This window comes from Dunckerocampus dactyliophorus, chromosome 5 (genome assembly GCF_027744805.1).
Source record: "Dunckerocampus dactyliophorus isolate RoL2022-P2 chromosome 5, RoL_Ddac_1.1, whole genome shotgun sequence".
NCBI classification, from domain to species: domain Eukaryota; kingdom Metazoa; phylum Chordata; class Actinopteri; order Syngnathiformes; family Syngnathidae; genus Dunckerocampus; species Dunckerocampus dactyliophorus.
Window position 1 is genome coordinate 15,632,501 of NC_072823.1, and position 13,396 is coordinate 15,645,896.

General features: G+C 40.8%; 1 protein-coding gene across 6 annotated transcripts in view; it reads right to left on the reverse strand.

Moving 5' to 3' along the window:
• bnip2 (BCL2 interacting protein 2) overlaps positions 1-12,016 on the reverse strand; it is a 19,466-nt gene extending 7,450 nt beyond the window's left edge. For 4 of the 6 annotated variants that reach the window (XM_054777353.1, XM_054777351.1, XM_054777349.1 and 1 more), the window contains exons 1-5: positions 11,332-12,016; positions 4,234-4,329; positions 4,048-4,121; positions 3,078-3,254; positions 34-216 (exon numbers count right to left, since the gene is read on the reverse strand). In XM_054777353.1, the coding sequence (XP_054633328.1) occupies positions 34-216; positions 3,078-3,254; positions 4,048-4,121; positions 4,234-4,329; positions 11,332-11,651 (850 nt within the window). In that variant the 5' untranslated portion in view covers positions 11,652-12,016. The remainder of the gene's footprint in view (positions 1-33; positions 217-3,077; positions 3,255-4,047; positions 4,122-4,233; positions 4,330-11,331) is intronic. The other 2 variants (XM_054777352.1, XM_054777350.1) reach the window with 1 other exon arrangement.
• Positions 12,017-13,396: the final 1,380 nt, after the last annotated feature.

A 13,396-nucleotide genomic window follows, 5' to 3' on the forward strand; every position in this document is an offset into this window, starting at 1 on the left:
GTGCTGTTGTTGTGATCTGTCCTCTACACTGACCTCCATGGCTTATAACCCGCTTGTAAGGCTCAATGGCCGTCATGTCCACCCTGTGCTCCTGGTCTCCAATGCGAAACACCCTCCAGCGTCTGCCCTCCTCCCTTTCCTCTGAAGCGGAGTACTGCTGGACTGACTCTACGCCCTTCTCTAGTAGTTCTGTAGATTTGGGCTTGGGGAGATCATCTGGGAGAGGAAAAGGGGAAGCACAATTTAGTTATTGTGTATTTTGTATACCTGGTTTGATTAAATAATCAAACATTTGTTGATAGACCAATCATTATGGCTAGCATGCTGCATCTGAATTACAAAACACTGTATTTCCTCATATAGCGGCAGGGCTCGTTTAGTTCCTCAATTGCCCATGGAGGCCTTTTTTCAAAGCTGAATATATGTTGAATAATGTTAAACAATATATTTTATTTTATTATTTGCATGGTTAAAATTGTTTCTTGAAATACAGTAAAGGGACTATTATGGAGAAATGCCATTCTGTCTATGAGGAAATGCAGCAACTCTCTTCATTTACAACCTGCACCTCTCACATTTTTCTTTGCAAAGATAGAGTGGATGATCTCGGCACGCCACAGTGAAATAACACAAATAAACATGCTGCAGAAAGCCAAAATCATCAACAGTGGCAATTTACCTTATGATTTAAATATTTTAGAGATTAACAATCCAGATGATACATTAACCCTATATTTTCTGCTCCACTTGCGCTTTACAAGTACACAAATAACTCATACTAATCTGATCATGCAAGTTTTCTGTTTGTCTTGGCTTTTTACAATACAGTTTAACTGCACATTTTAGAGTGACCTTTTATTGTGGCCGAACTAAGGCACACCAGTGTAATAATCATGCTGTTTAAACAGCATCTTGATATGCCACACATCTAAGGTGGATGAATTATGAATGCACTAACAAACATTTAGATCAGTGGTCAGCAACCTTTTTGAGCCCAAGATCCCTGGTTTCGGCCACGAACCTGCACGAGATCGATTTATCGCAAGTTTCCTTTAATGGCACTATTTTTTGACGCGCGATTAATTTGACCTGTCCTGTTTGACCCTCGTTCCTCACCGTAGTTTGAGGAAACTCAGCAGTGACTGTGAAGCTACAAGCGGGTGCAAATATTGAGCAGATTCAAAGCCCTGGCAGATGGCTCTTGCAACGGAACCAAAGTTATCTACTGTTGCTGTGAGTTGTCACAGAGTACGTCACCTGCCAGAGATAAGCAAGAAGTTACTGGAGCACTGCTGGTATTTATTTTTTTTTGTCATTTATGCAGTGGTACCTTGGCAGTGTCCCAACCAACTAGTTTTTTAGATGACAGCCGTCTCTCGGTTGATTTTTTGCTTTGAACTGCGTGCTAAAATTTAGGTTATGAGCTGCTATTTAGTTGCAGGCGGGCATAGCCAAGGACAGCTATTTGGGGGCTTGCGTCAATGTGACCATGGTTGAAGACGAGAATGGATGGAAATAGCATTACTAGTAGCGCACTAGTCACCGGGAAATATTTTCAACACAACAAAACATACGTACATACATAGTCTATCTGTACAGAGTAGGACAAAGAAGGCTCCAGTTCTTGTCGGAGATCCATGCCGAGGAACGTAGTTCCGTTTAGTTGCTGGGGCCATTTAAGTAAAGAGTTTGGCTTCTCAAAACAATATGCGTTCAAAAGAGTAATATGTTTGCATCACAAAAATGCCTCTTCAAAAAAAAAAAAAAAAAAAAAATCAGACCTCACAAATCGCTTGCCGTTATATTTGTCTCCCGCCATATCCCTGCACTATCACCTGTGCATTCATGTGTATGTGATGAAGACACATCTTCTTCCGCTATGGAACACGTACTCTTCTCCGCCGCGGAAGAAGAGTGGCATTACCGCCAGCGTCAAGCCAAGTGATTTGTGAGGTCTGATTTTTTTTAAGGGGGCATTTTTGTGATGCAAATGTATCACTCTTTTGAACGCATATTGTTTTGAGCAGCCAAACTCTACTTAAATGGCCGCAGCAACTAAACGGAACTACGTTCCTTGTCACGGATCTCCAACCTTTTTTTTCTAATGTTCTCGTGGCAAAGTCCCAAAGCTCGACTGGTGGCTCGCGATCGACAGGTTGGTGACCCCTGATTTAGACAGATTTGTGAACAATATTTGAGAGAGGTAGGCCTTTTGTGTACAGACAAAAAGTTTTACATCTTCGAGTTCAGCTCATGAAAAATGGGACCAATACCAAAACTGTTGCACTTTTATTTCTGTTGAGTGTCCTTTATATAAAAATTCCTGAAGAAACTGTGGCTCATACACAGTGGCTAAATAATGCTTTCAGTTTTGTTGTATTAGTGTTACTTTGTATTTTCACTTAATTTATAAAAAAATTGTTGATATTTGCCTGTATGGTGTTTCTTAAAATGATTTCAGGAAAGTGCAAAAAAGTCATGCACAAAAAAATGATGAAAAAAAATGGAAAAAGAAGCCGGTGATTTTTGAAAAATTATTATTAATCTGGGCAACAATGTTTAATTGACCATAAATAAGGGAGGAACTGTCCAAGAGACCTTACCACAAGCAAGAGAGAAACCTGTCGCTGCCCTGCAGCCTGTTTCCAAGCAGGCAATGGAAACAATCCTTCCACGTGAAAAAGCGGAAGGCAGCAGTGTGGAAAGACAAAAACAACACAGGAAATTTTAACTAACACTTCAGGCAGTTTGCTGCCTTCCCAAAACCTGTGGAACCAAGGAAGGAACACACTACAACGACAGAAAAACTGAACTCTTAACTGTCAATTAAATATTAGGGGTTAGGCTAGAATCATTCGTTACCCTTTTAGGTGAAATGTCCAGGTGACCCAATACTTTTGTCCATATTGTGTATCACCAGGAAATCAATGCATGTATGTAGGAGTAAACCCATGACAGAAACAACTTTTATTGACACATTGCACCATTGCAGGTTTCACAGTGATCAAGCATCTGAACATAGCAAAGTTGACTGAGCAGGACATTGCAAACACTTTCCCATTATAAGAGGCCCTTACCTTCCCATTCAAACTCGTTGCTGTTGTCGGAAGGTGTGTCCATGTCATCCAAATCTAACTCTGTACTTTCATCCAACTCATCAGAAAGAATAGAACCTTCGCTGCGGTCAAGAGTGAGACTAATGTCCGGAGCCGTGAGCTTCTTCTTCTCCTTCTTGCCATGGTTTACTGCATAGCCTGTATATACAAGATGCAAAATAATGATAATTTCAGTTATTCTTTTCCTAGCAAGACTCTACAGTCTTGAGGAAGGACAAATTGAATCTAAAGTTCAGGCAAGGTTTACCAAGGATGATATACACAATTAACATCTTCAAGTGTTCTCCGTCTCTTGTGCAACTACCACTGCTGATAACATTATACACAGCGTGCACAGAGTGGTTAGGTCCATCCATCCATTTTCTATGCCGGTATTCTTCATTAAGGTCACAGGGATATGCTGGACTGTGGAGCCAGCTGACTTCGGCCGAGAGGCGGAGTACACCCTGGAGTCAACAACCATTTTCATATTCATACCTATGGACAATTTAACAGTTGCCAATTCACCTAACATGCATGTGGGAGGAAACCGGAGTACCCGGAGAAACCCCACGCCAGGGGAAAACATGCAAAATCCACACAGAGATGCCCAAGCGGAGATTCGAACCCAGGCCTTCCCCCTCTCCTGATTGCGTGGCCAAAATTCTAACCACTCTGCCATTGTGCGGCCACCATGTTAGGTACATCTGCAAAATCAGATTATCCAAGGTATCTGTATCTAAAATGTCTACATTTAATACCAATTGAAACTGAGAAATATTACTTTTGTAAAGGCTCTTATACTGGATCTCTTAAAGTAGATTGTGTAGGTGTACCTAATGAAGTGAACTTCAGTGTCGCTTCCTATGTGTTTATCCCCTTCAGTCACATATTATAATTTTCAATCAACAAGTGGCTGTATCATCTATGTTCACTACTTTCTTTTCATTACCATTACCAGCATCTCCCTCTTCACAGGCTCCAGCAAATAACTCCTCGTCAAGCTCCTCTTCCTCTGGCAGAGGCCTAACAAACAAAGTGATCAGATTAGCTCTATGTATCTATTGACTTGTGCAGTGCAAATCTGCAAGTCTCACTCTCACATGCTCTCCAACAATGTGAGTGCTTGTAATACTACCGTGGAAAGTCCTCATCCTGCCACTCTTCCTTAAGCTCAACTCCCTCCATCCTTAATCGGGCCTCTGTCGTGGCGACTGATTCCTGGCGCTCCAGGCTGGAGAATAAAACAAACAACATAATACAAAATATTAGTTTTCTCTTGCTGAAGGAGCTCGAGGGGTGCTGGAGGAAGTGTCCAGGTCTACAATACCAAAAACATAATCACTTAACTGTAACTGACTAAAATTTTCACTGAATTATTGATAAATACTTGAATAACAATTACACAAACTATGTTTATAATTCACATTTTATTGTGCAGCAGTTGACAACATAATAAAACAGCTTACTGGATGCAAAGAACATATACTGCACAGGTCACGGCACATTTTGGTTCGGATTGGTACTGTGTTTGCTCAAAGTGTTGTGTTTTAAGTGTGTGTTGCCAGTATTATCGGCAAATTTTGTGTTCCCCACATGTTGTATCAAGAGCAGAATTTGCAGTTCATTCAGTACGTTTCCATGCACTAAATTGAGTCAGATTACTTAAACAATTTGGTTTCTCCATTTTTCACATCCATTTACATGCACCATCGTGATTATTAGCCATACGCCATGGCCCTCCCAAAACTTGCAAGTGCGTGCTGTCTACTTGCAAAAACGAGGGCAAAATTTGGGGATCCAGACGTGGTGAGTACAGCCTCTCTGCGGATTTGGGAGCAGGCAGACCTGGCGTAGCACTTTTAGCATAGGAGGAACTTTCGCTGCATGTGGGGTGTGTTCAGGCTACAGATACGTGTGGTGCACGTGCCCTCTGCTGCCAATGAGCGCACAACGCACTGACCGCCCCCCACACACAAAAATAAAAGCACGCAGAGAGCCCAGACCTCTGCCAAGCTCTATATTTCCCCCCATGTTGTGATTCATACCTTTCCAACTGCTCTGACCATTTTATGTGGCGTTATATACACAAATGCCAAAAATGGTCCTCTCACAATTCCCTCCTTTTTATTTCTCATTTTAGTAGTGAAATAACTGTTGAGACTGAGCTATTTTTGTTGTCATTGCTATATTTGTTTAAAAGATACCTTTAGTTGTATCCGGCATTAAAACTAACAAGAAACTGAAGAAACAAGGGTGGTCTAATCATTTTTTCCATGACTGTACTTAAAGCCAGCAATCTCAACAACTGAATATGGACATAATCTTGTGGCTATAAAAACAGCTTTGGCCCGGTCAGAGTTGCTTGCTAGAGGTTGTTTATATGCTGAAGTTATTGGTGTTTGCACAAAGCTGGTTTTCTTTCTTGTAGTTGCAACATTCACTGCCGGATGATGCAGTTTTAAGTGCGCTAACGTGTTAGACGTGTTTTCTGCAGCATACCCGATATCTGTGGAACAATGTCGACACACAACTTTGAATGTATTCACTTGCCTTTGTCCATCCCTAATTTTAACAGGGAAGCCAAAGCGTTCCCAACCAGGAGACCGTAGTGAGATGGGAGGGTCTTCCAGCTCAGGCTTCTCGCTTGCATTTGCCATGATGCCATTTGTCACGCCTGCGAACTACTAGCGTTCCTCCCCCTCAGTTAGTAGTGTCCGACACAAGGCGTCCATGTGGAAACTCGCCCACAGGACTTCGTTGAAGCGTGTGAAGCGTTTACATAACTCCAATAATAAATTTAATAAGAAAAATAGCATATAATATAACCTAAACGTTATGCAAGTGGACAGAATCAAACATGCAGAACCGAAACGGTTCAATACATCCATGTGAACCGTTACACCACTAGTAAATCATTCCAAGTTTTGTCAACTGTTAAGAATTTACAACTTGCTACCTAATCAGATCACTGGCTACCTTGAAAAGCTTATAAGCATGTATTTAAAGGGCTTAGTTTCCCGAAACCACAAGGCTCCCTTCACCAATGATGACCATTTGTATGTTTGCTGTACAGACCTGCCTTTGATGCAGTAATCACATACATGACTTATTTGCATGCTCAGACACAGAAACATGCTGGGCATTTTTGTACTTGTCAACCTCTCATAAAGTATTTGGTTTAGCCTGTGGAGCTTACATATGCAACTAATCCGTAAATAGGATACAACATTGAGGGTACAGAAATCATGAGATTTAAAGGGAAACTGCACTTAAAAAAACCAGAGGAAAACATCTCACTTTACACCGGTGAACATCCAGGGAGCGGACATAGAGTTGGTAGACAGCTACAAATTCCTGGGTGTTCACCTTAACAACAAGCTGGACTGGTCCGTCAACACCCACGCCCTCTACAAGAAGGGCCAGAGTCGCCTTCACCTGCTGAGGAGACTGAGGTCCTTTGGTGTGTGCAGGACTCTTTTACGGACCTTTTATGACTCTGTGGTGGCCTCAGCCATCTTCTATGCTGTGGGCTGCTGGAGAGGGGGCAGCACGGACAGGGACAGGAGCAGGATAAATAGACTGATCAGGCGAGCTAGCTCTGTCCTGGACGGTCCTCTGGACTCCGTGGAGGAAGTGGGGGAGAGAAGGATGTTGGCTAAGCTGACATCCATCATGAACAACACCTCTCACCCGCTACATGACACTGTTGTTTCCCTGAGCAGCTCCTTCAGCACCAGACTGTTACACCCACGGTGTAAGAAGGAGAGGTTCCGCAGGTCCTTCATACCGACCGCTGTCAGGCTCTACAACACCTGCACCACCTGAACCATGTTGTAGACACTATGCTTTCTTTACACTGTTCTCTTTACTTGTCTTGCTGCTGTAACAAGTAAATTTCCCCGCTGTGGGATAAATAAAGTACATACAATACAATACATACAAAAAGAAAAATTCACATCCACAATCCTTATGTACGACATGATGAAGACACGTCTATCTTTTCTGAGCATTCTAAAGATATAAAAATAGATAAAAAGAAACAGCTCACTGCATGTAATGGGACACACCCATGCTGCCTACAAAGGTCGCTATTAAAATACCTCCAAAAACCTCCAACAAGGTTTTATGGTTTCATATACAAGCTGAAACCATGCAGTAACAGGCACATTCATGCTAACATGTAATACAGTATTTTGCCGTATTTTGGTCCTTTTAAGCACCACCCAAACTTCTTTCCTGGGCGCATTGATTTCACATAGCAACATAGAAACGAACACCTACATCTAACATTAACTTTTCCAAACTCAAAAATAAAAACACAGCAGCAGCTCCAATACATAACATTACCTTTCGGTAGTGGCCTGAGACACCATTAATACGGCGCGGACGCACTGTGGAGGAGTGTGTGGTGAAGTATCGATAAAATGTAGCTGGATGAATGTTAATGATGATAATAGCTTGCAACTCGAGAGATGCCAAATCATGGGGCTAATCATCTACTGTAAAACTGCCAGTTAAATAGCTCAAAGGTTTGAGAGGAAGCAATTGGCAAGAAAACCAAGCATACAATGCCAATTAACTGTAGCACAGGTACATGCAATTTAACAGCCTGTCTAACAACATTTGAATCTGGAACATACTGGTTACCTAACATTGCTTAGACAATGGAGTGAACACCACTGCAATTCAACTACTGTATATAAATAGCTAGTCACACAAAGTCACGCACAAATATAAATGTGTTTAAAAAAAAATCTATATCTTTTACTAAAACGTTCATGCTTGATTGACATTGTCAGATATTAATTTAACAATACTTTAACATTTTGTAGTTAATTTTTTTGTGACGTCACTTCCTGTGTAGATGAATTGAAAGGAGCTCTGCACCAATCTTAACGTTTTTAACTATTTTGGCACTTTCCCTGCCCACATATCTCGACCACAATTACAGATCTGACACCACTAGATTGTATATCGTATAGCATGAGGAACTAACTTGAAAAATAAAAAATGAGTTACATCGAGTGCTGACAATCGCCAACAAGACAAGCTAATTGTTGCTAACGCATGATCTTCAAAAGGTGTTGACTGCAAAAGCTCCTAATGCCCACAAAAAGGGATTCTGCTTCTGTTTCTGGTGCCGCAACTACGGAGGAAGAGGACGCGGACGGAAGCCAGGAACCAGGTACACTATGGGAGACAATTGTGATATTGAATGACATAAGGTAGGAACGCTCTATAAACAGCAATGAGATAAACAGCACAATACATACACAGCATGAAGATGTGAGAAACATTCAGGATTTGAAAAACAAAAATCATCATCACTTTGAACAAATGGATGAGCTGGAAGGAAAAGTGGATGCTTTCAAGAAGCAAAATGATGAAAAGGATTACATTATATCGCAAATTAAGTGCAGAATGGATGATTCGCAGCAGTCGAATCGCGTGAACAATGTGATTGTGACTGAGCTTAACATAACACGCATGTCTTATGCCAGTGCAGCTGATAACGGAGAAGGACAAGATGCTACTCCAACAGAGCAACAGGTGGCCAAATTTCTGCAGTCAAAGGGGATGGATGTCAACAACATGGATACATGCATCCCAATGTCTGGCAGGAATAACACCACCACACCTGTCATCATCATAAAAGTTCAACAACAGGAAAAACAAGGTAGCATTGCTAAGGCAGAGAAGTCAGCTGAAAGAAACAAACGTCTAAATCAATGAGCATCTGACGAAACGCAATGCTGAAATCGCCAAAAAGGCACACGACTTACGGAAGCAGGGGAAAAATCAGGGCACTTGGAGCACCAACAGCAAAATGTACATCAAGCTAAATAGAGGACTGGAGGAAGCCAAATTACTCGTTTTCAAAAGACATCAAAGAACTGGACCAAGATTACATCATGTCGACTACAAAGACATTAAAGACACAACTCACAAAGACTTCACGCGGCTTGAAGTCAACGTCTTCAAAGTTGTGTTTTATTTAATGTCTTCACTAATACAAATTAATTCCTATTTATTATTAACAATTTGTCATTTTTCAAATTTTATCTAGTTTCTTTCCTTAAAAGGATAGTTCGGATTTGTTGGCATGAAGTTGTATAACATCCCCATCAGCATTGTAGTGCAATAACAGAGACTTACCCCCCACTTAGTCTCCTAAATCCAGTTCTGGTCAGATTTCCGTGATGAAGAACATAGTTCCACTGAGTTGCTGGGGACAATTAAGTAATGACTTTGGCTTCTCAAAACAATATGCGTTCAAAAGATTAAAACATTTGCATCACAAAAATGCCTTCTCAAAAAAATCTGACCTGGCGTTATATATTTGTCTCCCACCATATTCCTGCGCACTGTCGCCTGTGTGTTCATGTGTATGTGAAGAAGACGGTCGCATCTACTGCCGCGACGGAGCGCCGTGCCCATCTTGTTTACGTATGTGTTCCACAGCGGAAGAAGATGCGAGTGTCTTCGTCACATTCACATGAACAGGGGATGTCATACAACTTCATGTCAAAAAATCCGAACTATCCCTTTGACACTGCACAAGGTAGTGTCATTATTTTAACTCCTATTTGCGTCCAGATTTTTTTTTAACATCTTCCTTTCCTTTCATACAAGAAGTGGAAAACAATGTAAATGACAAATGTAGGAAAGTGAAATATTGTATGTGTTTGAAAAAAGTGTTGTTCCACAGTGTTTACATGCATGAATGAAGACATCGCAGCGGTCTTCATCCACGCATGTACAACACTGGAGCACATACACAACAATGGACATGTGGCAGCGCAGAAAATGCCAAGTGATTGAGAGGTCTGACTTTTTTGTGGGCAACGGTTTTGTGATGTGAATGTATTTCTCTTTTGAACGCATATTGTTTTGAGAAGCAAAATGCTTAACTTAAAAGAGACCCCAGCAGCTAGCTACTTTCCTCCACAACAAAAAACAACCAGGACTCGGCTCACTGGGCGAAGTGGGGGAAAAGTCACTGTTGATGCACTACATTGTTGATGGAGAGGTCATACAACTTATGTAAAAAAATTCCAAAGGCTCCCTTTAAGTTGCTGTGTGATGATTTTAGTGTTCTTTGTAAGATGACACCGTGAATCAGAATGCTATATTGAGTAACGACCTCCTGCGATTTCCGATGGGTTGAGAAACCCGTTGTGAGTTCCCTTTCAACTCGTGATTGGCTTCTGCAAAGAAAGAGCTACCATTCCCTCACTCACTCTCGAGCAGCACACTATTTAAACGATTAGTAGTAGTTCTAAAGTAAAGGAGATGTCACAAATTAGCCACACTGCTGCATAAGCCGCAGGTTTCAAAGTTTAAGAAATATCGGAAATTATGGTAATTCAGTATATAAATATTTTATTTTCCGCTTTCAAGTATTTGGTGTATTGTTATGACAATACTGGATTACCTGATTCCTTATTTACTCAACTGCAGAGAGTACTAGATCTGTGGACGATGACAACCAGACAGCGGGTGCCATTATGCTTCTTGGGGATCTAAGTTTGATGCCATGATGACACATACTGGAATAATAATCGCTTTAAAAATCCTTTCAACAACTTCAGACTTAACCATAGATATGAAGGGTTTTTTTTCCAATTATTTAATAGATTTTCTAATTTTTATTCCCATTTTACAAAAATTTTATGCAAATTAGAATATTTGAAAGGATCTTGTTACAGACTTGACTATGTCAATAATTGATATCAATATTGATTTTGATGCAATCTCATTTTTATGCATCGGCCGATGCATCATAAATCATCAATGTGCAATTTCAATAAAATACAGAACAAATCCTGACCGAGTTTGTACAATTAAATCTTAAACTCCACCAATACTGTATATATAGAGCAGGATCTCCAAATTTCAGCTACTTCTGCAAAATAAGAGGTGAGTTTTATGTACATGCCTTGCAAATTTCTAAATTTACAAAGCTGATCAACTAATGCACTACACTCTTCTTGTCCTATTTTGTTATTTTTCGCTGAAAAAGAAGCAGATGGCATGAAGAGTTGTGAAAACAAGAGAAAATGCACATATGCCCACCAAGCTTAGGTGGCAAGCTAACTGTTGGAGTCCCCTGATACAGAAAATCAAAACAATCAAATAAGCAGGATGTTCATGTTTTGTCCCCCAGTGTGCCTCAATGCCGTCGTGCCATGTTTGGATGTGTACCTAATGAAATGGATCTACTATAACATACCTTCCAATGGGTTCAGGTGGAGCGTCAGGTTTCTGTCTATTGTCAACAGTTGTCCTTTCCTGTGGGCTGCTTGTTTTGGTTAGACTCTCCTCAAGTGCCTCCTCGCCATTTTCCACTGTGGACGCCGTGCTGTGTTGCAGTTCGTCTAGTTCCTCCTCGTCAACGTCTCCAGACACCCCAGAAGACGACGGGCTGGACGTGCGTCTGCCCCCGAAGCTCTCGTGTGTCCGCCTGGGTGTGCCAAAATCTGGACTATTGTTCAAATTCATATCATTTACAACCCTCAGAGCCGTTTCACTTTCTATCACATCTGAGGCCATAAATTCCACCTCGTACCACCCGATTGAAGCGAGAAACACCACTTTATAACGTAATCTATATCAGTCATACAGCATAAATATGACACAACTCCTTTACTATTTTGTGCTTAGCCTGCTAGCTTTAGCACGCCGAGTAGCTCGCTTTGTTGTCGTTGACAACTAGCCCATTACCACCTCACTACATAGCGTCTCAAACAAACGGTACTGAACGACGCACGGGTTAAAGAAATGGTTAATCGAAACCCCCGAATGTGTCACGGAAAGAGCACGGGAGTTTAAAAACAGTCCTAGCTTTGCCTAAACAACACTGCGTAATGATCCCACTTGTCGGCTCCTTTCCTTCCTTCCTTCCGCCAAGCTACTAACACCAGTGCACTCCCAGCGTACGTAACTAACGTAAATGACGCAACTTTCGCAGTGACGTCACCAACCCGCAGTTTTAAAAAATGTTAAGGCTAACCACCAGCTAATTAGCAACCAGTCGACAGTAGTGGTGTGATGTGAAAGTGTTATATATACACTGCATGTTATATATACTGCAACCTCATAGTTTACAAAGTGAAATGGCTGATAAAGCACAGCCACTGTTTGTTATTTTGCGGACATCGTTAACTTGTAGCCGTCCTATTTTTGCAACAACTGGAGTTAGCTGGAGCCGTTGCCTTTTTTGGCAGACGTCGCTAACTGTGGCTTCACTAACTACAGCACTTTACTCTGTTTTTACGAACAACAGTAACTGGCAGCTTCCCAATTTGAAAAGTTATTATTTTTTTTACCAACTCTAACCGACTGCTAACTAGCTACCACTTGCTAACACACTGTTAGCCTTAGCAGTCTCTGCCTTTGTTAACAACGTTAACGTTCGTTAACAACGAAATTGCTGCTAGCTGTCGCCGTCGTCCACTGGCTCACGCACTTACAGGTTGGTATGAAACACTGTTAAAGATTTTAATTTCATAAATACAAATTCCAACTCATGTTCTCCCTTTTTGTGAAATAAAATATAAGCATCAACCGTTGAAAAGGTTTTGTGAATGCCTGCTGATAACAAAACACATAGTTGAATATAGCAACGGCCCCTCCAGTTAATGTATTCGCCACAAGTACACTATAATTCCAATTTGCTGCAACTAATAAAAATGTAAAAAAAATAAATACTGCATAAATACTAAATGTTCAGCGTAGTAATGCGGTCCTGTACAGTACTGTCATAACTGCATAATCAAAATCACTGATTCATTTTGACTAGTCATTTTAATTTTATTATTGTTATACAATAACCTGTTTTTAGTTAGACGTTTCCCCAGGCGGCGTTGCATCAGCTTTTTAATTACGTTAGTTTGCATTTCACTTGCAGTGATTGACACATCTTATTTTTCGTTGTATTTTTTAAATATCCACTGTAAATAACCCCGTGGATAGTTACACATGTCCCCGGGAGGATCTGATCTGAGTTTTGTTCAGCTCCCAAACCTTTGCCACTAGGTGGAAGCAAATGCACACTTAAACTGTAGTCTTGGCTTCAGCGCTAACCAAAAAGCCTTAACTATAACAATAACTAATAATAATGCATTCATTAGACATTATATCTGCACATTCTCATCAGCTTTTGTACATAATATCATTTCACAATTTTTGTTTTATAATGATTTAATTTGATGTAGCAATGTTTTATTTTTAACAGCATCCAACAATGCATTGACTGACTGAACACGGTTTTCATTAGACTAATTTCCCGACTAGAT